Source organism: Podarcis vaucheri (genome assembly GCF_965113315.1).
Source record: "Podarcis vaucheri genome assembly, chromosome: 7".
In the NCBI taxonomy this organism is placed as follows: Eukaryota; Metazoa; Chordata; class Lepidosauria; order Squamata; family Lacertidae; genus Podarcis; species Podarcis vaucheri.
This window is the reverse complement of record NC_138765.1, coordinates 74,825,532-74,848,865: the sequence shown is the minus strand read 5'-3', so window position 1 is coordinate 74,848,865 and position 23,334 is coordinate 74,825,532. Positions and strand designations below refer to the sequence as shown.

The window sequence follows — 23,334 nt, the reverse complement described above, 5'->3', positions numbered from 1 at the left end:
GATTCGGGACAGATGCTTTGGACATGAAGGAGATCGGACATGTTTTCCTTTTGTCCTGATGTATGCTGATGTATGTCCTGGTGTTTTGTCCTGATGTATGTAAGGGATGCGGGTGGCGCTGTGGGTTAAACCACAGAGCCTAGGACTTGCCGATCAGAAAGTCGGAGGTTTGAATCCCCACGACGGGGTGAGCTCCCGTTGCTCAGTCCTTGCTCCTGCCAACCTAGCAGTTGGAAAGTACGTCAAAGTGCAAGTAGATAAATAGGTACCGCTCCGGCGGGAAGGTAAACGGCGTTTTCGTGCACTGCTCTGGTTTGCCAAAAGCGGCTTAGTCATGCTGGCCACATGGCCTGGAAGCTGTACACCGGCTCCCTCGGCCAATAAAGCAAGATGAGCGCCGCAACCCCAGAGTCGGCCACGACTGGACCTAATGGTCAGGGGTCCCTTTACCTTTATGCTGAATAAACTGCTTGTAAATATGCTCACACAACGTCTCCTGACATTCTGTTGTGTAGTGTTTACTCTGCTGAGTAGCGTGCCCTAGCTTCTGAAGCTCGGGTCGCAGATGCTGCACCAAGGACTGGAGATCGCCCGGTACACCGGCCGGTGGGCTGGAGACAGATGGGGCCTGCCATTTGCCCCCGTTTCCTTGGTCACATGCCAACAGTGACAGCTACCAACTTGGACGGCTGGAAAAGGAGATCCGACAACGGAGAAGGCAGGCAGTGGGGGGCCGGCTGGGGGAAGCCCAAGGTTAGTGGGGCACCCTCCACTACTCCTTAGTTAACTGGTTAACCAACTGATTACTAGGCAGAGCAATCCCCAGGAATTCTCCAGGCACCCTTTTATACTGAGTTTCCATTATTATTTTCCCTTACGGGGGCACCTCATTATCAGCTAGCGCACGTCCTGTAACTTCCTGCTGAAATCTGTAACTTTTTAGACCAGGAAACCTGCCTTAAATGTAAAAAAGATGCCTGGGAATTTTGAACAGCATTAGCATTTGTCTTTAAGGCATATTCTCAAGAGAGGTTTGAGAGTTGGGGAGGGACAGAGAAAAGAGAAGAACCTGTGTTTCATACAAGATCTTGCTCCTGGTCTTCCTGATAATCATCCATTGGGTCATCTGCGATTTTCTTTGGTCTACCAGCATCCTGGAAAGGAAAGGAAAGGAACAAAGAGGGGGTTTTATTAAGGAAATTGTAGATCTGCTCCGAGTCAGCCTGGTGTAGGGGGTTAAGACTGTTGGGCTAGGACTGGCAAGACCCGAGTTGTTGTTGTTACGCGAATCTAATGCACCACTGAATCTAATGCGCACCTCAGTTTTCAAAACCTTGAAACCAAAAAAGTATTTGCTGGCGCCACCAGATCTACAGCGCACCCTAATTTTCACAACGTAATTTGGCCAAAAAAGGTGCACATTACATTCGAGTAAATACGGCATTGGTTTTTTTTTTTGTTTTGTTTTTTTTTACTATATTACCTCTCTCTGGAATGCACACAGTAAATATTTTGGATTAAGGAGTTGTCAGGATCCTGCCCAACCATGACTCCGGGGAGAAACTCCTCAATGGGAAAGGCAAGAGACCCTTTCAAAGAGCCTCACTGTAATTGGAAATCAGAAAGAACCACCTGTAGTCCTTAAGGCAGCTAACAAGGTTGTAGCCAACATTAGTCCTACTCAAGAGCAGACCCACTGAAATTGATCAGCATGACTAATGATTAGGGCCATTAATTTCTTTCTATATATATACACACAGTGTGTATAAAATATGTACACAGAGAGAGAGAGACAGAGAGAGAGAGAATTATAAACACAAATCCAATAGAGTCAATGGTCTGGAAAAAAGGATACAGTGGTATCTTGGTTCTCAAACGCCTTGGTACTCAAACAATTTGGAACCCAAACACTGCAAACCCTTGGAAGTAAGTGTTCTGGTTTGCGAACTTTTTTCGGAAGCTGAAGTGCTCAGTTTTGAGTGTTACGCTGACGATTTGAGTGTTATGTTGAGGTCTGTCTGGTTTTGCTATTTATTTTGCATTTTTGTTTTTGCGGCTCTTTTTTGTTTTGTTTTTGTGACTGTCTGGAACCCAGTTCAGCTACTGATTGATTGATTGTGTGACTGCAGTACATTATTTATTGCTATCATTTTATGGGCAAATGGTCTTGTTAGATAGTAAAATTCATATTAAATTGCTGGAGCGGATTTATCCATTTTGCATCACGCCTTGGTTTTGGAATGGACTTCCGGAACGGATTAAGTTTGAGAACCAAGGTACCACTGTATTTCCAAAATCATTACATGTGACTAACTTAGATCCAGTAATTTCAAGGCGCCAATTCTGGGTAGGTCTTACTTTGATAACAAGCATCTAGTCCCCATGAATATGTCACCTGGGCTTCTCAAAAGCCTCCAACTATACCCTAAACCATGGGTAGGCAAACTAAGGCCCAATCCAGCCCAATCGCCTTCTAAATCCGGCCCATGGACGGTCTGGGAATCAGTGTTTTTACATGACTAGAATGTGTCCTTTTATTTAAAATGCATCTCTGGGTTATTTGTGGGGCATAGGAATTCCTTCATTATTTTTTCTTCAAAATATAGTCTCCCCCCCCACAAGGACCGAGGGTCAGTGGACTGGCCTCCTGCTGAAAAAGTTTGCTGACCCCTGCCCTAAACCCTACAGTGTCCCCTGAATCCTCTGCCCAGACCCTAGGAAGGTCAGAGACAGCATAGGATTGCAAGGAAAGGCCTATTCAGGTGTCAGAAAAGGTCCCCCTCTCTCACACACTCACACACATAATTCTTCCTCCCTTTCTCTTTCTCTGTCCCCCTCTCCCTCCCTCCGCACTCCACACCTTCCAAGCTAGTTCCAAAAACGAACATCTGCAGCACACAGATCTACCCAACTCTACAGCCAAACCAATCTAGAGAGGGCCACAATTTCTGCTCGGATCAGTGGCGTAGCGTGGAGGGTGCGGGGGGGGGGGCTGACCGCACCGGGCGCAACATCTGGGGGTTAGGGTTAGGGGGCACAAATCCATGGGTTAGGGGGCGCAAATTACTTGCCTTGCCCCGGGTGCTGACAACCCACGCTACGCCACTGGCTCGGATGCCACTGTGTGAGTGTACTTTTTAAAGAAACAAAACAAACCAAGCCTGCCTACCTACCTACCAATTTTTGTTTTAGATTTTGACAGGTAAAATGCAGCCTTGGAGAAACAGGAGACACAGAGAAGGCTTGGCAGCTTGTCAAAACAAGGTAGGGGATCTCGTCTCTCGGATAATAACCCACAGGCGAGTGTGGGGAAGGAGGAGGAAGGTCTGAGAGAGCCTGAACAGCCAGTTGCTTGCTCTGCTGAAGGGGCCAGACCAGCCTGAGCAGCTTTAAAGGGTATCAGGTGGGAACAGCTCTGCTGAGGTCCCGTAACACTGCATTGTTAGGATTAACCTCGGTTTATCAGGTCTGTGCACCACGGAGAGCTGCAGTTGATCGAAAACAGAACCACAAACTTCCAAGCTCATCTTTGCGGCTGCGCTGGAGAAAAGAGCAGGAGGTGGCGCTCAAGGGTTTCTGAGGAGCATCTCCCACCCAAACAAACCATGGTTTACTGTGTTGTCATCTGAGCTGCCTCCAGTTCCAGACACTCTTTACAGCTCCAGGGTCAAACTCCAAACAAGAAACAAAAGTTTTACCTTCGGGATCTTTCCCTTTGTTGCATCTTTAGCTGGCCCGTTGGTGTGGCCAAGTGGAACGGCCTGACCTAGTTTCTCTTCAAAGTCTGGGCGTTCCAGCTCTGCCTCCTCGAATTCATCTTCCCCTTGATTGTTGGGGTCTTTGGCAGGGTCAGCAGCATCAGGCACCTGAGCAGGAAAGCAAAGAATGAGGGACCCACACAGAGTTGTCTCCAATGCTAGTCCTATTCGGTTAAACTGTGGAACTCAGTCCCACATGAGGCAGTGTTGACCACCAACTTGGATGCCTTTTAAAGAGGATGGGGCAAATTCATCGGAGTAGCTGGCTACACTCTGCCTTCACAGTTGGAAGCCCTATACGGCCTAGGACCCTCGTACCTACAGGACTGCCTCTCCTGGTATGTCCCATGGAGGACCTTAGTCTTCAAATAAAAACATCTTGGAGATCCCGGGCCACAGGGAGGTTAGGCTGGTCTCAACCAGAGCCAGGGCTTTCTCGGCTGTGGCTCCGATCTGGTGGAACGCTCTGTCACAAGAGACTAGGGCCTCGCGGGACTTGACATCTTTCCGCAGGGCCTGCAAGACAGAGCTGTTCCACCAGGCCTTTGGCCAAGGCACAGTCTGACCTCCTCCTTTGGTAATCCTCACAGAACTCTAGCCCAATGGTTGCCATTAATTTGACTCTCAATTGATTTTAGAATGAATTGATTTCAGAATGTATTTCAATTATTAGATTGTGATTTTATGTAAACTGTGTTATTTTTACTGTTGTTAGCCGCTCTGAGCCCGGCTTTGGCTGGGGAGGGCAGGATATAAATAAATTATTATTATTATTATTATTATTATTATTATTATTAATGCTTCTGAATGCCAGGAGGGCAGAGTGCTTTTGTGCTCGGGTGATATTTGTGGAATTCCCATTGCAGCATCTGCTTGACCACTGTGAGAACAGGATTCTGGACTAGATGGGTGTGGCGTTTGCCTCCTAGGATGGGTCATAAGGAAAGGGTTAAAATAGGTGTGATGTGATTGGCCAGTGAGAATGCAAGGGGGGAATAAAAGTTAGAGTGGGAGGTTTTGAAAGTCAGTTGAGTTGAGAGTTGAGGTTTGGGAGTTGAAGAAGGAAGAGGGAGGTTTAGGTGTGGGTTGGTAGAGTTGTATTGTGAGAGAGTGAGATGAATTGTTAGGTGGAGTCAGATAGATAGTTGGGAATACAGTGGTGCCCCGCAAGACGAATGCCTCGCAAGACGGAAAACTCGCTAGACGAAAGAGTTTTCCGTTTTGGAGGTGCTTTGCAAAACGAATCTCCTATGGGCTTGCTTCGCAAGACGAAAATGTCTTGCGAGTTCCTGCGGGTTTTTTTCCCTTCCCCCCCTTTTTCTAAGCCGCTAAGCTGCTTATCAGCTGATCCGATAAACCGATAAGCCGCTAAAAGCCTCTAAAAGCCTCTAAAAGCCTCTAATAGCGCTAATCCGTCAATGGGCTTGCTTCGCAAGACGAAAAAACCGCTAGACGAAGAGACTCTCAGAACGGATTCTTTTCGTCTTGCGAGGCACCACTGTAATCAGTTTGAAGTTATTAGGAACTAAAATTAAGAAACTGTCAGAAAAACTAACTGAAACCATAAGCTTGTTCCTGCATTTAAAAATAAACTTGATTATTTGTTTATGTTAACAACTGACTGGACTGTGTGTGTCTCCATGAGATACGGGGTGGTGGCAGCAGAAAAAGCAATCGCAGTGGCGGCACAGGGTCAATAGACCGTCAAACGTCCGGGGGCCCTGTGTGTGATCGCCACAATGGGCTATCGGCCTGATCCATGAGGTTCTTCTTATGGTTCTTAGAGTCGACCCATTGCAGCCAGCGCTACATGGCTTTTTCTCTCCCGCCTCATCGTACTAAAAAATAAGCATTATCGAATGAAACTGAATGGTGGGAGGCAGACAGGGAAGTCTATCTTTAAGCTGCACATGTTGAAGATGTGGAAACCCATCTCACCAGGCTGCCTCCAACTTGGACAGCTACAGCAGCAAGAATGTTGATTGCACAAAATGGGAAGACTGGAGAAATACCAGCTAAAGAACAATGGCAAGAGAAGTTGATGAACTATGGCAAAAATGACAGATAGACTAAGAGAAAAAGACAACAGAGACTTTGAAAAAGATTCGGAACCATTCATATTATATTTGCACAAACAAAGAAAGTCAATAGACTTGATGGCAGGATTTAAATAAACATTCACATTATCAGCCTTAGAAAATGTTTAGAAGATAGTGAAATATGATGGTGTAGAAAGATGCAGTAGAAAAAGTTTAATAATAGGATGGAGAGGAAGGTGGGAAGTCCAGAGATTCGGAGGAATCTCCAAATGTGTATGTGTATGGTTGTATTGTTATAACTTTATACTTTTAAAATCAAATAAAAATTATTTCAACAAAATAATATATGGAGATATGCAACAAAGGTGCCAGGCAAGCTTCCCTGGGGAGAGTATTCCACAAGTGGGGTGCCACCACATGTTGTTTCCCGACTATGTAAAAATCCCAGTTTCCTCTCTTCTTACCACTGGTTCCTGGATGACTGCATCCTTCTGGGGCTGAGAATTGCCTCCTTTCTCAATCATGCCAGCATCTGAACAAAAGTAAAAAGAAAAGAAAAGGTGAAAGTGTCAAACCTCTTAACAATGCCTGTCTCCAGTCTAGTCAGCTCCTGTATGTGGAGGAACCATCCATCTTGTTTGTTGCCCTGTACCTGACAAAGCACCGTCTCTTTGGGAGCTGTGGGTTCAAATTCCACTTCTCCCAACTGCGCTTTGTAAGATTGATTACGGCATCAAGCAGACGGTTTGCATTCCCAACCGAATTTTGTCCTGCTTCTAAAACCTGCGACTCCAAAGCCTATGAAAATGGGAGCAGCACAACCCCCAAAGAGGCAGGATCCCTGCCCCAAAGAATATACAATCTCAAGCTCAACAGTAGGGAAGGGGAAAGTGTATTTCAGCTTCTCTTGGTTTCTCACTTTTCCAATCTTGCATTTGTTTTTTATAAATGTATATATAGATACTTTCCAGTAAAACCTACAATTTAAAAAACCCAGTAAAGAACAAATTAAGAAATATGGCTCTTGTATTAACCCCCCCCCCATTGTGTGTCCAGTCTCTCAGTTGCTGAAGAACAAGAACTCCGAGGAGGATTCTTTCCATAGGTGTTAATATTTAAATTAGTACAATTTATACACTAATTGGTGGCTTGATCCTAGAAGCATATTTTTGTTTGTTTGTTTTACAACCAGGCAGTGTAAATCTTATGAAATGAAATGAAATAAATCATGTCTGTGTGCTGGTTCCAATTCCTTTTAGAAAGGCAAGGGGATTAAATTCGGAGTGCCTCCCAGGGTGAGATGATTCTGTCTCCCTCATTATTAACATTCAGGAGAGATTTTTAAAGGAACATTCCTATTCACCCAGGCATTTGATGATGGAGAGAAATTGTTCCCAGAAACCTTGAAAATTATTTATTAGCTATGCTAAAACATGACCATTGTCTGTCTGTCTGTCTGTCTTTCTTTCTTTCTTTCTTTCTTTCTTTCTTTCTTTCTTTCTTTCTAAAACAGAAGTTTGGAATGCTTTTCAATAGGTTTTTATTTTATTTTAATGATATTGTTTCTCTACTTTTAGTTGGCTCCTTTGGGAGGAAGGACAGCCTAGAAATTTAATATATAATAATGTTAATTTACATGCTTTTCGGCCGGGGCAGGGGTTTTCCTTCAGGTGAGAGCAGGACTTGCAAGGTATCCATGGAAACCACCCAGCTGCAGAGCCAGTGAAGATGGCTGCTTGTGGGCCTAGCGATGCTGTGGCAGGACGGAGCGCAGCATGGATGCTCCCTCTATCGTCATGGCAACAAGTAGCTTTCGTTCAGAGAAGTGGAGGGGACGGCATGATGGGAAAATCCCAGGGGGAACCAACGGAGTCCCCGGCCCTGCCAGTTGGTTACTGGGCCCCTGGCAGACAAACAACCTCCCCACCCAGCTTTCTTCACCCCACTTCCATGACTACTGTATTTTTACAGAGATTTGTACAAGGCACAATGCCAAACCCACACAAATGACCCCATTATCATAAAGGAGCTCTCTCTCACACACATGTGCTTTGAGTTCTGAATGTTTTTTTGTTGGTTGTTGTTGTTTCTTAATGGCCTTTAAGTGATTTTATTTTCATTTCATTTTCAGTTTTAACATTTTCATATTTGCTGCACTTGACTCCTTTGGGAAGGAGGGCAGGATAGGAACTGGAATGAATGAATGAATGCTTTATGGCTCTCCTGCTTTTGTTCCACACAAAATGTGTGTGTGTGTGTGTGTGTGTGTGTGTGTGTATCTATCATCTATCTATCTATCTAGTGGCTGGACAAGACTTTATATCAGAGATGCAGCTGGACCACAGACTTTCTGGTACTGATGGGAGTTTGGCAAAACTGGAGGGCCACAGATTGCCCATCTTTGTATTTCATTGACGGGAGTTCATTTCCCACTCCCAACTCACCACCCCAAAACATGCATGTGCAGATGTGCAGGATTGCTCCCTGTGACATCACGTGGAGCAATCCCAGAATCCTCCTCTGCCCGCCCACATAACAGCCCCCTTAAGATCACGACAAGTTCCGGAACCCATACCCATATGGAGTTCCTCGTCATCCGTTCCTCTTTTTCCCGCTTCCCAACTCGCTCGCTGCTTCCCTGCCCCTCTCTGTGGATTGGCCAGCACTTGATTGATGTCAGCTATCGCTTGCTCTTGGAGGCTTTGTGGGTAACGAGGAGCCTGTTCTTCATCCACCTGGGCATTGACCTTGTTGACTATGTCTTGCCAGCTGCAAAAGAAAGAAAGAAAGAAAGAAAGAAAGAAAGAAAGAAAGAGTCAGGAGAATCTCTCAGGAATTGCCTCTTCCACCTTTTTGTAAAGTTGGAACAGGGACACATAGCAAGGTGCCTTATACTGAGACCCCATCTGCACTATAGATTTAAAGCAGTATCATACCACTTTAAACCATCATGGCTTCCCCCAAAGAATCCTAGGAATGACAGCTTGTTCAGGGCACTGAGAGTTGTTAAGAGACTCCTGTTCACAGAGCTCCCATTCCCAGAGTTTGCTGGGAAGAGGGATTGATGGTTAAACCACACTGAGAGTTTTGCCAGTCTGGTGCCCTCCAATTGTTGTTTCTTAAAACCTTACAATTGGTCAGGGATGAATGGGGATTTCTAGTCCAACAACAACATCCAGAGGGCACCAGGTTGAGCAAGGCTGGGCAGTGTTCTGTGAAAGTAATGGCCGTTGTGGAGAAAATTGATGTCCCTATGGTTCTTTTCCAGCCTTTGCCTGCGCTTTGGGAAGAGAGAGAGCGCCAAATATATTCTTATCCTCCTCGGCTTCCACTTATCACCTGCTGTTTTCATATTTCCATATAACCTTGAAGAAAAACAACACCTACTTAGCTCGGACTTCTCCCACAGAGTCTGATGGATTACTGAATAATTAGAGGCAAGCACAAGGAAGCAGCCTTTGAAATAAACAGCTTAAGGCTTCCTTAATGAGAGGTGCTGAGCAGGCTCTGCTACCAAAAGACCAGAAGCTTGCAACGCCCTGTACAGATTGTCAGCCTTTTATACCTAACCAGAAACACCCACACAGCATTCTCAAAAAAGTTCTGGTTGCCTCAACTCAAAAAGGATATTGCAGAGTCAGAAAACGGGCAACCAAAATGCTGACATGGGTGGAGCAACTCCCTATGAGGACAGGTTACAATATTTGGGGTTTTTAAGATAGAGAAAAGGTGATGTGATGGAAGCAGATGAAATGATGCCTGGGCATGGAGAAAGTAGACAGGGGAAAGTTTTTCTCGGTCTCTTATTAACACTGGAACAGGTGAACAGCCAATTAAACAGAAGGCTGGAAGATTAGGATAGACAAAGGACTTTTCACACAGTGTGCAAGTTGCATTCTGGGATTCATGCCAATGGAAAGCCACCAACCTGGATGACTTTAAAAGAAAATGATGCAAATTTGCAAAGGATAACGCTAGCAGTGATGGCTCTGCTCTGCTTTCAAGGACAGAGGCAGAAAGTTTTTTAATACCAGCTGCTGGAAACTGCAGGAGGGGACATTCGCCGTCGCACTCAAATCCTGCTGGAGAGCTTCCCATAGGCACCTAGTAGGCCACCGTAAGAACAGGATACTGCACTAGATGGCTTATCGACCTGATCCAGTAAGACTTCTTAAGTCATGGACCACCAATGGAAGAAGGCTCAGAACTATATGGCCTAGGACCCTCGTACCTATGGGATTGCCTCTCCTGCTATGTCCCACAGAGGAACTTGCGGTCTTCAAACAAAAACATCTTGGAGATCCCAGGCCACAGGGAGGTTAGGCTGGCCTCAACCAGAGCCAGGGATTTTTTGGCCATGACTCCAATCTGGTAGAACGCTCTGTCACAAGAGACTAGGGCCCTGCGGGACTTGACATCTTTCCGCAGGGCCTGCAAGACAGAGCTGTTCCACCAGGCCTTTGGCCAAGGCACAGTCTGACCCCCCCCCCCTCCTTTGGTAATCCTCACAGAACTCTAGCCCAATGGTTGCCATGAATTTGATTTTGAATTGATTTTAAAATGAATTGATTTTAGAATGTTGTGTTACTTCTATTGTTGTTAGCCGCTCTGAGCCCGGCTTCAGCTGGGGAGGGCGGGATATAAATAAAAAATTATTATTATTATTATTATTATTATTTATTAACTCTGGGAGCGGTGGTCAGAGGGAGATGACTGTGGGAAGGTGGTGTCAGAAACTGAGGAGGTCACCGGACTTTGGGAGCTGGGAGAGTCTGTGGCAGAGGGAAGTTCAAAATCAGAGTCAGAAGCTGAAGCAGGAGGGTGAGAGGAGAGAGGCCAAGAGGCAGAGATGAGTCAGGCTGGGGAAGAGACACGAGTGTCTCCCACTCTTGCTGCACCAAGCTCCCCTCCCCTCTGATCTCCCAGAACTAGAAGAGGCATGAAATGGGTGGAGGAGAGATTGGCGACACATAGGTGCAGTCTCTGATTGCTTGGGGGGAAACCCTGTGACTTAGGCAGCTGTGGGGAGGTGGGGACTTTCAGTTTCAGCAACTGATTCATGGAGTAAGACCTCCCAGGGATGAGCTGCTGTGCTCATTAGGCCTGACACTCCTGTGTTGGTCATGTTTTTGCTGACAAAGAGTTAACTCCAACTTGCACTGTGTGATTTACTGCTGGCTCACTCCTGACAGGTGGGGTGACCGTGAACCCCAACCCACAAAGGCTACAAACCTCTGCACAGCATGATCCCGCTGGCTCCCCACAGAGGGCTGCTTTTCCAAATCCTGGGCTTCCTCTGAGGCAGGAAGGAGTCTGAAGCTGTTCGCCATGTCTTCAGAAGGAACGTTTTCCTCACTCTCCCCCGGCCTGCTCTGAGCAGCTTTTTGATCCTACCGATAGAAAAAGCAAAAGGGGGACACATACCCTGAAAGCAGAGCTGGAGAGACAGTGTGGTAGAGTGGCTTGAGTGCGATGACTAGGCCTGGGGAGACCCAGTGGAAGAGTATTTTGAGGGGAGAAAGGGCACTTCCACATAACAATTCACTGTGGACTCGGGGCTTTCCTGAACCATAAAACAAGCATCACTGGCTGATTCCTAGGCTGCTTTTAAAGGCATATCTTTTCACCTCAGATTTTAATCCAGATTTACCATTTCCTATGGGTTGTTTCCCCCCTTCTTTTTCCTTAATGGATTTTCCACAGAAAATCACACTGCCAGAGTCGGAGATATGGGAAGCAGGGTTCGTTCCAGCAGCTTTGACAATAACCAGCTCCACCAAACCACCTCCTAGCCACAACTGTTTGTACATCAGCTGTCGTAAGAACGACTGTTTAAGAGTTAGTGCCTGAGTTTGCTTATTTTCTCTTCCCTCCCTGTCCCTTTTACCTTGAGTTTCATGGATGTTGCTGTTTTAAGATTGTTAAATCTGCGAGAAGGGACTGCATTGCTTCAAATGGATTACATGTAAGCCTCTCTGGCAGCTTTGGGGTACAAATGTTCTCAATAAATGCAAATTTGAAAGTTGAAGAGGGATAATATGGGGTGGTGTCTTGATAAAGACAGCATTGTGTGAATGCTGCATTAAAAAATGCATGGATGAGAAGCCATAAGTTCACTATAAACTGTCACGTGGACTAGTCCCAATTCTCGCCCAGCAGAATGGGTACACTGAACCTAAAGATTTATTCATTCATTCATTCCATTTATAGCTCATCTTTTCCAACCAAGGGGCTTAAGATGGTATTTATGATTCTCCCTCTTCCCATTTTATCCTCACAATAACCGTGGCCGACTCTGGGGTTGCGGCGCTCATCTTACTTTATTGGCCGAGGGAGCCGGCGTACAGCTTCCAGGTCATGTGGCCAGCATGACTAAGCTGCTTTTGGTGAACCAGAGCAGCACACGGAAACGCCGTTTACCCTCCCACCAGAGCGGTACCTGTTTATCTACTTGCACTTTGACGTGCTTTCGAACTGCTAGGTTGGCAGGAGCAGGGACCGAGCAACAGGAGCTCACCCTGTCGCGGGGATTCGAACAGCCGACCTTCTGATTAGCAAGTCCTAGGCTCTGTGGTTTAACCCAAAGAACCACCTGTGTCCCTTTTCTACCACTATACTGTTCCTTTAACCTTATATCTTTGGTTGTCTGTAATCATTTTAAACTTTGTGGAGAGACAATTTGCTTACCTGTGGAATTTTTAGGCTAGGCTAAGCCAGTCATAATTTGGGGAACCAACCTTCTTCATATAATTTGTAAAGACATCCCATTCTCTCCTGATTTTTTCACTTGGTTGATTTCTTACTATTTCTGTTAATTTCGCCAGTTCGAGATATTCGCTTAATTTTATTAACCATTCCTCCTTTGTTGGAATTGTGTTACTATTCTAATGTTTTGCAATGGCTATCCTGGCACCCGTTATTGCGTACAAAAAGACTCTCTTATTGTCCTTTGGGATGTCCGTTGTAAAAATACCTAGTAAGAATAGCTCTGGTTTTTTGAAGAAAGTGTATCTTCACATTTTTTATTATTATTCTATATTATTTTAGTATTCTTACCTGGATCCCATTCTGTACGCTATTCACCATCCTCGTGAAGCGGACTATGGGGCTATCCCTTTGCCCCGCCTGAGGCCAGGCCGGAGGCGGCAGGTGGACTTCATGGGGCGGGGCCACCTGGCCAAACGGCACATTGACCTGAGGCCTGCCGTTGCCTTCAGGCAAGATGGCTTCTCCCTGCTGTTTGATGCTAGAGGCCGGAGCAACAGGGGAACTCCCTGCTGGAACTGCAGCTTGCCCCAAGGGACTCTGGGGTGGTTTTGCTTCATTGCCTAGTGAGGCCTAGACGAGGGGAAAAAACCCAGGAAAGACAAGCTTAGACAGGAAGAGGTTCCTCAGAAACTGCACTTCATCCTGAACAAGTGGGATCTGCAACAAGGTGTTGCAGTATGGAGTGCTTTCTGCCAGTCCCTTATCTAGAACATGCCATTCCGTTCCCCTTCCTTGGTTTTTTCAGCATTCCATGCTCACTGAGCATGCTCTGCCTTCACTGGACATTTCCCTTTTGACACCCCATTCCCAGAGATAATAACGATGACAATTCAAAAACTGGTGTTCCTCTAGGCCTGCGGATACTATCTCCCTATGGCATTTGCATGGTGCCGTTCTGCCTACATAAGAATCCACCCTTGGTGAATGAGTTTGATATTGGTATACAGCAGGGGCGGGGAAGCCGAGGGCCACACTCCCTTCCAGGGGCCACATGCCAGCGGCAGGCAAGTCAACGAATGTGAATGTCACCTCTGTACAGTAGCTCTGCTTCTACAAACACTCTTCCACCCCTCTCCATCCAGACAAACAAGACGCAGAATGAGTGCAAGAGCAAATTCCAGACCGGCAAAGGTAGGTGTGGCCTGTGGAGAGGCGGTGTCGCCTGGAGAGAGTCTCGAGGGCCAGGCAGAGACCTGGAGGGCCATATTGGGCTATTGCAATGCGCTCTACGTGAGGCTACCTTTGAAGGTGACCTGGAAACTACAATTAATCCAGAAGGCGGCAGAATGCGACTGGGAGTGGCTGCCAAGACCCTATCACACCGGTCCTGCAAGGCCTACATTGGCTCCCAGTATGTTCCTGAGCACAATTCAAAGTGTTGGTGCTGACCTTTAACGTCCTAAATGGCCTCGGCCCAGTATACCTGAAGGAGCGTTGCCACCATCAACATTCTGCCCGGAGGTCCAAATCCAAGGGCCTTCTGGCAGTTCCCTGACTGCGAGAAGTGAGGTCACAGGGAACCAGGCAGAGGGGCTGTGGAATGCCCTCCCATCAGATGTCAAGGAAATAAACAACTACAGTGGTACCTCGGGTTACGGACGCTTCAGGTTACATACGCTTCAGGTTACAGCCTCTGCTAACCCAGAAATAGTGCTTCAGGATAAGAACAAAATCGTGCTCCAGCAGCACGGCGGCAGCAGGAGCCCCATTAGCTAAAGTGGTGCTTCAGGTTAAGAACAGTTTCAGGTTAAGAACAGACCTCCAGAACGAATTAATTACTTAACCCGAGGTACCACTGTACCTGACTTTTAGAAGACATCTGAAGGCAACCCTGTTTAGGGAAGTTTTCAATGTTTGATGTTTGATCTTGTTTTTAGTATTCTGTTGGGAGCTGCCTAGAGTGCCTGGGGAAACCCAGCCAAATGGAAGGGGTACAATTATTATTATTATTATTATTATTATTATTATTATTATTATTACCACTACCCTACTCGAGTGTGAAGCTCTTTCCCCTGGGTCTAAGGTTTGGAAGGTGAGAGAGGAGGGAGAGGGACATCCAGACATCCTACCTTTGGCCTAACAATCTGCAACATGCCAAGTCCTTGTCCTGGGGGCTGCTCATTCTTCAGCTGCGCTTTGGCCCCCACCACTTCCTTAAAGCTCGGCATCTTTTGAAGGGTCTCCTTGAGCTGCCTGAACTCTTCCATCTGGACCTGGAGGCAGACCAAAGAAGCAAGGGCCCCAAAGGAGTTAGAACAATCACTTTTGGACAGAAGAGACCATCCGTTTCTCTCCAGTGATAACGTTTTTAGCTAAGGCTCTTCTGGGCAGGTCAATCAAGGCAGGAATCAGGACCTTGGACAGCTCCCAATGGGCTCCCAACAAGGGCAGAATATGAATTCAATTCATCATCTTCACAAGATGCTGAGCAGCAGCAGGGATGGGGGGGTAAACAGAGAGGTCATGCCTCCTTTGCCCCCCACATTTCTGAACACCTGTACTGAACACATGCTGTTATTTTCTTTCCAGCACACCTAGAAATATACTTTGCCTCTTCTCTGCCCCTTTCCCCAATTTTTTCCCCTGGTGCCATCAGGAAAAAAGGCAAAGTGGGCAGTTTACAGTCACCGGTAACTTGTATGAACACTTCAGCCTCAAAAAAAATCTAAAAGATGGGGCACCGTCTTCACAACGAGAGAGGTGGTAATGTCAGGGAGGCCACTGTGGCTGAGCGCTATGAATCACTGAGTGAATATGTATATTCCATCTACTGTATATACTCAAGTATAAGCCCACCTTTTCAGCACATTTTTTATGCTGAAAAAGCCCCCCTCGGCTTATACTCGAGTGAGGGTCCTTTTGGGCTGATCCTTCCTCCTCCTCCACCTTTGCCACTGTCGGCGGAGGAACGAGCAGCCCAAAAGCAGCCCTTTGGGGCTGCTTGGTCTTCCTCCGCTGCTCCTACCACCACCAGGTTTGTGGTGTGGTGAACAGGCTTATACTCGAGTCAGTAAATTTCCCCAGTTTTTTGTGGTAAAATTAGGTGCCTCGGCTTATATTCGGGTCGGCTTATACTCGAGTATATACGGTATATCTCAGCCAGTGTGGTGTAGTGGTTAAGAGTGGTGGACTCGTAATCTGGTGAACCGGGTTCGATTCCCTGCTCCTCCACATGCAGCTGCTGGGTGACCTTGGGCTAGTCACACTTCTCTGAAGTCTCTCAGCCCCACTCACCTCACAGAGTGTTTGTTGTGGGGGAGGAAGGGAAAGGAGAATGTTAGCTGCTTTGAGACTCCTTAGGGTAGTGATAAAGCGGGATATCAAATCCAAACTCTTCTTCTTCTTCTTTTCCTCCAAGGGGAGCAAGATAGTGTGCATTGCTTTCTCCCTGCCCATTTTATACGGCCCAGTGAAGTAGGTTAGAGTGAGAGACAGTGAGCAGCTCAAGATTACTCACTGAGCTCCATGGCCAAGTGGGGATTTGAACCCTGCCTGCTCACATCCTGGTCCAGTGCTCCAACCACTACACTGCGCTGCCCATCCCCAGAGCCTACCTGAGCACTGAGAAGCTGTGAGTGAACATCCTGGTGGGCTTTGCGAAGCAACTTGCTCTCCTCCCTGAGCTTGTAAACTGTATCTGCAGAGGGGGGGAGGAGATAAATGACAATAATCACACGTTGCTCCAGTTAAATAACAATACAGTGGTACCTCGAGTTACAGACGCTTTAGGTTACAAACGCTTCAGGTTACAGACTCTACTAACCCAGAAATAGTACCTCAGGTTAAGAACTTTGCTTCAGGATAAGAACAGAAATCGCGCCACAGCGGCGCAACGACAGTGGGAGGCCCCATTAGCTAAAGTGGTGCTTCAGGTTAAGAACAGTTTCAGGTTAAGAATGGACCCCCAGAACAAATTAAGTTCTTAACCTGAGGTACCACTGTATTTAGGTTTCCAAGCTAACTGCAGAGTTGCAGTTATGGCAGCTGATTTATCAATCACCTTCTCAAGGCAATTTACGCATAAAATAGCTAAAAACACAAAAGCAACAGGTACATTTAAAAGAAAAATCCTAACAGATGGACACTCGTGGCAAATACTTTTTTATTCAGCTGGGAGAGTCTGCTGGAGCAAAAACGAGTTCAACTGTTTCAGGAAAAGTGCAGAGAGTGGACACCTGTTGTATTTTGACAGGGATGCTATTCTGCAGAACAAGGTCAGCTAAAAGCCCTGCTCCAGGTTACTTCAGAGCAGGCTTTGGAGGCCTTGCTGGAGAAGCTCTCGCAGCTACTGTGTGTATGAACAATAAGGTGGTCTCTCAAGCAAGGTGGTCCTGAGCTAAATAGGAACTCGCTTGTTAGTTCTAATGCCTTGAATTTGGCCCAGCAGCAAATGGGCAGCCAGTGCGAGTCCTGTAAGCAAGGCGTTATATGCAATTCCCACAAGTGACCTATAGCCATCATCTTCTGCACCAGCTGTAAGCAGATCAGGGACAGCCCTACGCAGAGTGCATTGCAGTACTCCTGCATGTGAGATCACCAAGGCATGGACAACCGTGGTTATGCTTTCCTGATCCGAGAATGGCTGTAGCTGCCTTAGAAACTGAAGTTGCAAGAGGTCATCCAGTCCTGCCCAATGCAGAATACAATGAAGGAACCTGCCAGGTGTCAGTAGGCAGGGAGTTTCAAAGTGTAAATAAAGGTAAAGGGACTCCTGACCATTAGGTCCAGTTGTGGCTGACTCTGGGGTTGCGGCGCTCATCTCGTTTTATTGGCAGAGGGAGCCAGCGTAGAGTTTCCGGGTCATGTGGCCAGCATGACTAAGCCGTTTCTGGCGAACCAGAGCAGCACACGGAAACGCCGTTTACCTTCCCGCTGGAGCGGTACCTATTTATCTACTTGCACTTTGACGTGCTTTCAAACTGCTAGGTTGGCAGGAGCAGGGACTGAGCAACGGGAGCTCACCCCGTCGCTGGGATTCGAACAGCTGACCTTCTGATCGGCAAGTCCTAGGCTCTGTGGTTTAACCCACAACACCCCCCGCATGCTACCACACTAACAGAAGGGCTATTGTGTGGCGCCTGAAGACGGCCCTTGATGATGGGAAAGGGGTGATGGGGAGAGTGGGGTGGATGACCCTATCTCTGGAGTTGGAGGAGGAGACCCAAATCTCTGCTGCTGACTTCTCCCATCCTCTCTGCGAATGCAGGATCCTGCACTCACCTTGCAAACCTCCCACCTCGCTTTCCTTCTCCCTCTGCAACTGGGAGTACTTCTGGTTGTGGGTCTCTGTTATCTTGCGGTGTTCCAGTTTCAGCCCATTGTGTTGCATCTGCAGGTCGAGAAGCTGCTTCTTGACATCTTCGTGCTGATTCTAATCCAAGGAAAAATAAAAATTAGAACTGAGACAGGGCAGGAGCGGAGGGGCGAGAGACGCCTGTGTGACATACTCACATCTTCTCTTCCCCCATTCGGAAACTTTCCAAATCACTAACAAGGAATCAGTCCCTCTGTCTACAGTGTCCAGAAATGAGTGCCAATGATTTGTTTGTTTCATTAAAATGTACGTGCCACTTGATTGTAAACAAAACTCTCAAAGCACTTATACAGTCAAAATGGTACCATCCATGCCATACACACACGTGTGTGTGTGCGTGTGTGTGTGTGTGCGTAGGAATCCTTAGATTTGGAAGAAACCCCAAGGTTTGTAGGAATACAGTAAGATCCTCAGGGTTGTGGGAACCCATGTCTGGTAAGGAGTGAGCAAGGTCAGTGGCCACAGAAGGCTGACAGGCAGGTGGCAAGAAAAGAAAAGAAAGAGGAAATCAGGAAAGGCCGGAATGGAATGGAGTGTCCTGAACTGGAATACTCCGTGCTGCAACATTTTGTGGCAGCTCCCACTTGTATGTTTCAAATTTTACCTCCAAAGGCTCTCTAATGACATTAGGCCTTAAAGCTGTATCTTGATGTGTTCAGATTTTTTAAATTTTTTAAAACAATTTCAACATAACAAATTACCAGTCTATTACATTATTCCCCCCCATCCCTCCCCCCCAAAGGACTTCCCTCAGCTCCCCTCTCTGGTTTCTTTGCACAAATTGTTCTCTGCATCTTATAAAATTGTACATATCCTTGCCTTATCTATCACGTGTTCAACTAATAAATTTGTGGGTGTTTATTCAAAACCTGCCAAGGAGTCCAGATCATTTTGTTGTCTTTTTAAGTAATTTGTAAAAAGTTCCCATTCTTGCTTGATGTCACAATTGCCCGTATCACGCAGTTTGTACGTCAATTTGGCCAAAGTGATTTATTCAGATTCAATCACTTCACCTATCAGTTGTTTGATTTTTATCTGGCTGATAGCCTTCTCAGCAACAGCAACTTCTAAGCTGACTGATTGATAGATTCAAGTTGACTGATTGATAAGATTCAAGTTGATTAACCGCAGTGGGAGCTTCATTTGTACCAACGAGGGTAAACTTTTATAGTACGGTCCTATGCTGGTTTTCTCCCCAGACGCCACGGAGTTTAACAAGGTTTATTCCCAGGTCAGCAAGACATACTGTACCATCATCCAAACTACTGGGACCATTAGGCAAGACTCAGTGATATGGCTGCCCTGGAAGACAGCGGTTCGTTCCCACTGCCACCATTTCTTCCCTTCTCTTCTCCCAAGCATTCCCTCTCCTAACCCTGCCCAGCTAGCCTCAAAAACTGGGGTGGCTGTGAAGAATTAGCCATTGTCTATAAGGGGCCAGGGGTTCACCTGAGCACCCATCGATCTACATATATAATTGGTGCTGCCAAGCCAAGCAGAGCACGATCGCTGCAAGTTACTATGGGAACACCGAAGGAGGTGAATTCTGGGTCAGTGGCACCGTGCGAAAGGGTTTTCCCCGGTGTTTTTTAGAGGTCCCTAGCTTGGGAAAGGGCAGAGAAAGACAGGGCTATAAACTCACATGGGGGTTTTCAGTTCAGTCATAGAAAGAAAGGCTGAGCTATTCCAGAAACAATCAAAGTATTCCCCAGCTGAATAATGGGGTCTTCACCACAATTTTCCACTTGTCAGTCTTGCTTTAAACATATTTGCTGTTTTAGTGTTTTTAGTTTTGTTACAGGTAAGTCGCCTTGAGGCAGTGGTTTGGAAGGCAACTAATAAAGCAAACGCAATATTAATATTAATAATAATGATGATGATAATGATATTCTTTTCTTTTAACACATCTTAACATTGTATTTTTATATTGTTGCAATCCTCCCTGGGACTTTGCGATGAAGGGCAGGTAAAAAATCACCACCACCATCTTCAGTCTTACATTGGTTACTTAAAAAAAAAAAAGGAACTAGAATCCCTGTAGCCAATTAATGCGTTGTAAAAGTCCAAATTAAAGAGTGTGTACTCAGAATCTATTAACAGTGAAAGCATAACAAATCTGGGTTAAGTGACCCAGAAGGAAACTAACAAAGACAGACTTTTTCCCACCTTTCCCTCTCTCGGGCTTTTTAAACCTTGTGTGTGATTTTTTTTAAAAAAACTCATGATTGGAGTTTCACTGAGCTTTTGTCCTTTCAAACAGATTTTTTATGTTTGTTTTTAAAGTTTTTATTTTATCGGTATTTTTAAATGAGTCTTTTATATGCTTTTGTGTAAACCACTTAGAGGATTTCATTGATTTTTGTTTTTATTATTTATTTATCTAAAGCTTATACTGCGCTTTTGTTTTAAAAAAAGTGGTTTACAAAAAAGGTAAAAGAATAAAATTACAAATTAACAAAATTTAACAACAATAATAAATCCTGCTAAACAATAATAAATCCTGCTAAATGTGTACCAATAGGCACAAAGGGGACCTGGTTTATCCCACAGAATCTAAAGCTTGCATCCAATACTACTCAAAATAGACCCACTGAAGATTATTTAAAGTATATTTTGTGTGTGTGTGTGCCGCATGACTGTAAGAAAAGCTCTAAGCTGTTTATAAAAAAAATCACATGAAACATTAAAATGTTTGATTTTAAAAGTAAAATAAAAAAGGCATTTTCAAACATCCAAAAGATGATTAAAATCAACAGCAGCTAAAATAAATACATATATGTAACTTTTACAGGCCTGGATAGCCTTGCCTAAACAAACACATAAATAGGCACTGAATTATATAATCATAGACTTAGAAGGGAGGATGCAGGAGAGACTGGACAAATAAGAGAGCATTTTTCCCCCTTCCTGGTTTGCAAGGTTTCAAGGTTTTTGTGTGGTCTTCTGGGGTCAGAATTCTGTGGCTGGAAACGCATTAAAAAATTCCCCATAGGAATCAATGTAAATCGGCGAATCATTATGCAGACGCGAGCCTAACAAACAACGTCCTGAGAGCATGTTGTGTTTGGATAGCGAGACCTTTGTGTACAGTCATTCTGGACACCTTCCCCAGAGTACGTAGGGACCGCTCTAGAGTGGGTTGTTCTTTTTGAGTGGATAAATTCTGCCACGTGCCATTTACACAATAACAGTGGATTAATACCAGACCATCCAGACAACATTCCACATTGTTCTGTGATGCTTCCACCATACTCCATTATTAGTAGTAGTAGTATTGGAAAGGAGCATGGGAATGCAATGGTTAGAGATGATGGAGTTGTCGTCTGGAGGGCGGCAGGTTCCCCCATCCCTAGAAATGGCTGAGATTCCTGTGCCAAAAAGAACCAGGGTCCGTTTACCTTCAGGATCTTATGCTGAGAACTCAGGGCTCCATATCTGTTCATGGAATCTTGCTGCAAGGAAAAAGTGACAAGCACAACTGTCAGTAACCAAAATGACTGAAAGCGGTTAATAATAATAATAATAATAATAATAATAATAATACCGTATTTTTCGCCCTATAGGACGCACCGTCCCATAAGACGCACCTAGTTTTTTGGGGGGGAAATAAAGGGGGGGAAATTATTTTTCCCCCAGGCGCGGGGCTGGGGCAGCCTGAGCTTCCCCCGACCCCAGCCCCCAAACAGGCAGCTCTCTGCAAGCCGTGGGAGCCCAGCGGTGGCTCCCGCTGCTTGAGGAGAGATCCGCGAAGCCTGGACGCGCTGAGATCAGCGTGCGCAGGCTTCGGGATGCCGGCAACTCTCCCCAAGCAGCGGGAGCGTTCCCGCTGCTTGAGGAGAGGTCCGCGAAGCCTGGACGCGCTGATCTCAGCGCGCGCAGGCTTCGGGATGCTGGCAACTCTCCCCAAGCAGCGGGAGCGTTCCCGCTGCTTGAGGAGAGGTCCGCAAAGCCTGGACGCGCTGAGATCAGCGCGCGCAGGCTTCGGGATGCAGGCAACTCTCCCCAAGCAGCGGGAGCGTTCCCGCTGCTTGCGGAGAGGTCCGCGAAGCCTGGAGAGCGAGAGGGGTCGGTGCGCACCTACCGCTCTCGCTCTCCAGGCTTCAGCGAAAGCCTGCATTCGCACCATAGGACGCACCCACATTTCCCCTTCATTTTTGGAGGGGGAAAAGTGCGTCCTATAGGGCAAAAAATACGGTAATAATAATAATAATTTTTATTTATACCCCGCCCTCCCCAGCCAGAGCTGGGCTCAGGGCAGCTAACAACAGTAAAAATTACAGTAAAAACATAATAAAGGTAAAGGGACCCCTGACCATTAGATCCAGTCGTGGCCGACTCTGGGGTTGAGCACTCATCTCGCTTTATTGGCCGAGGGAGCCGGCGTACAGCTTCTGGGTCATGTGGCCAGCATGACTAAGCTGCTTCTGGCGAACCAGAGCAGCACATGGAAACGCCATTTACCTTCCCGCCAGAGCGGTACCTATTTATCTACTTGCGCTTTGACTGCTAGGTTGGCAGGAGCAGGGACCGAGCAACGGGAGCTCACCCCGTCATGGGGATTCAAACCGCCGACCTTCTGATCGGCAAGTCCTAGGCTCTGTGGTTTAACCCACAGCACCACCGACATCGAAAAACAACCAATTTTATTACCCAGCACAGCGGTGGCGGTCTTTTTGGTGGTGGCACACCAGCTGCAGAACACTCTCTCTCCCCTCCTCAAAGAGTAACCAGCTCCTATTCTGTCTAGTCTGAGGTGCCAATTAAAAACAAACCGCTTCATCTAGGTCTTTGGTGTCAAGGGAGCTGTGAGGAAGCAAGGCCAGCTGCAGTGGCATACCCCGGGGGTTTTTTTCCCCAGCCGGAACTTGCCGGAACTTTGTTCCGGCACCTCTCAGGTGGGAACCATGGCCATTCTAAGAGAACGAGGGAGGTGTTCAGGGCAAGTTCCGGCACAATTTTTTTCTGGAAAAATAACACTTGGGCATACTGTTGCAAGGGATGATTGGGAGTGGAGGTTATGATGTGGATAATTTAATTTTTGTCTTACATTATTGGATTTGAGGGTTTACTGAATATATGGGTGAAAATTGTGTTCATTTAAAAACGCTGGTAGCATTCAGATAAATTCAACAGTGTAAATAAGTTCTGATGGATGTAAACAATGGTTTACTGAATGGCTTGTAAAATATGCAGGGATGTGTGGCATGCAAAATGAACCACAGAAAGAGAAGAAGGGAAGTCATTGATTTAAGGTTGTTTAAATGAATATTTTGAAATGTAAATCAGAAAATGTATATATGTGTGTGTGTGTGTGTGTGTGCACGCGCGCAAGGGACATGAGTGGCGCTGTGGGTTAAACCACAAAGCCTAGGGCTTGCCGATCAGAAGGTAGTTGGTTCAAATCCCCACGACGGGGTGAACTTCCTTTGCTTGGTCCCTGCTCCTGCCAGCCTAG

General features: G+C 46.2%; 1 protein-coding gene across 2 annotated transcripts in view; it reads right to left on the bottom strand.

The window, feature by feature from the left end:
- The window catches only part of LOC309536172 (uncharacterized protein), a 45,079-nt gene that overhangs the window by 6,221 nt on the left and 15,524 nt on the right, over positions 1 to 23,334 (bottom strand). The window contains exons 5-14 of one of the 2 annotated variants that reach the window (XM_082230118.1): positions 21,278 to 21,331; positions 17,786 to 17,936; positions 16,120 to 16,202; positions 14,635 to 14,778; positions 12,854 to 13,135; positions 11,030 to 11,187; positions 8,373 to 8,566; positions 6,262 to 6,329; positions 3,699 to 3,866; positions 1,083 to 1,154 (exon numbers count right to left, since the gene is read on the bottom strand). In XM_082230118.1, coding sequence (XP_082086244.1) covers positions 1,083 to 1,154; positions 3,699 to 3,866; positions 6,262 to 6,329; positions 8,373 to 8,566; positions 11,030 to 11,187; positions 12,854 to 13,135; positions 14,635 to 14,778; positions 16,120 to 16,202; positions 17,786 to 17,936; positions 21,278 to 21,331 — 1,374 coding nt within the window. Of the gene's footprint in view, positions 1 to 1,069; positions 1,155 to 3,698; positions 3,867 to 6,261; positions 6,330 to 8,372; positions 8,567 to 11,029; positions 11,188 to 12,853; positions 13,136 to 14,634; positions 14,779 to 16,119; positions 16,203 to 17,785; positions 17,937 to 21,277; positions 21,332 to 23,334 lie in introns of both variants that reach the window. The other variant, XM_082230119.1, reaches the window with a different exon arrangement.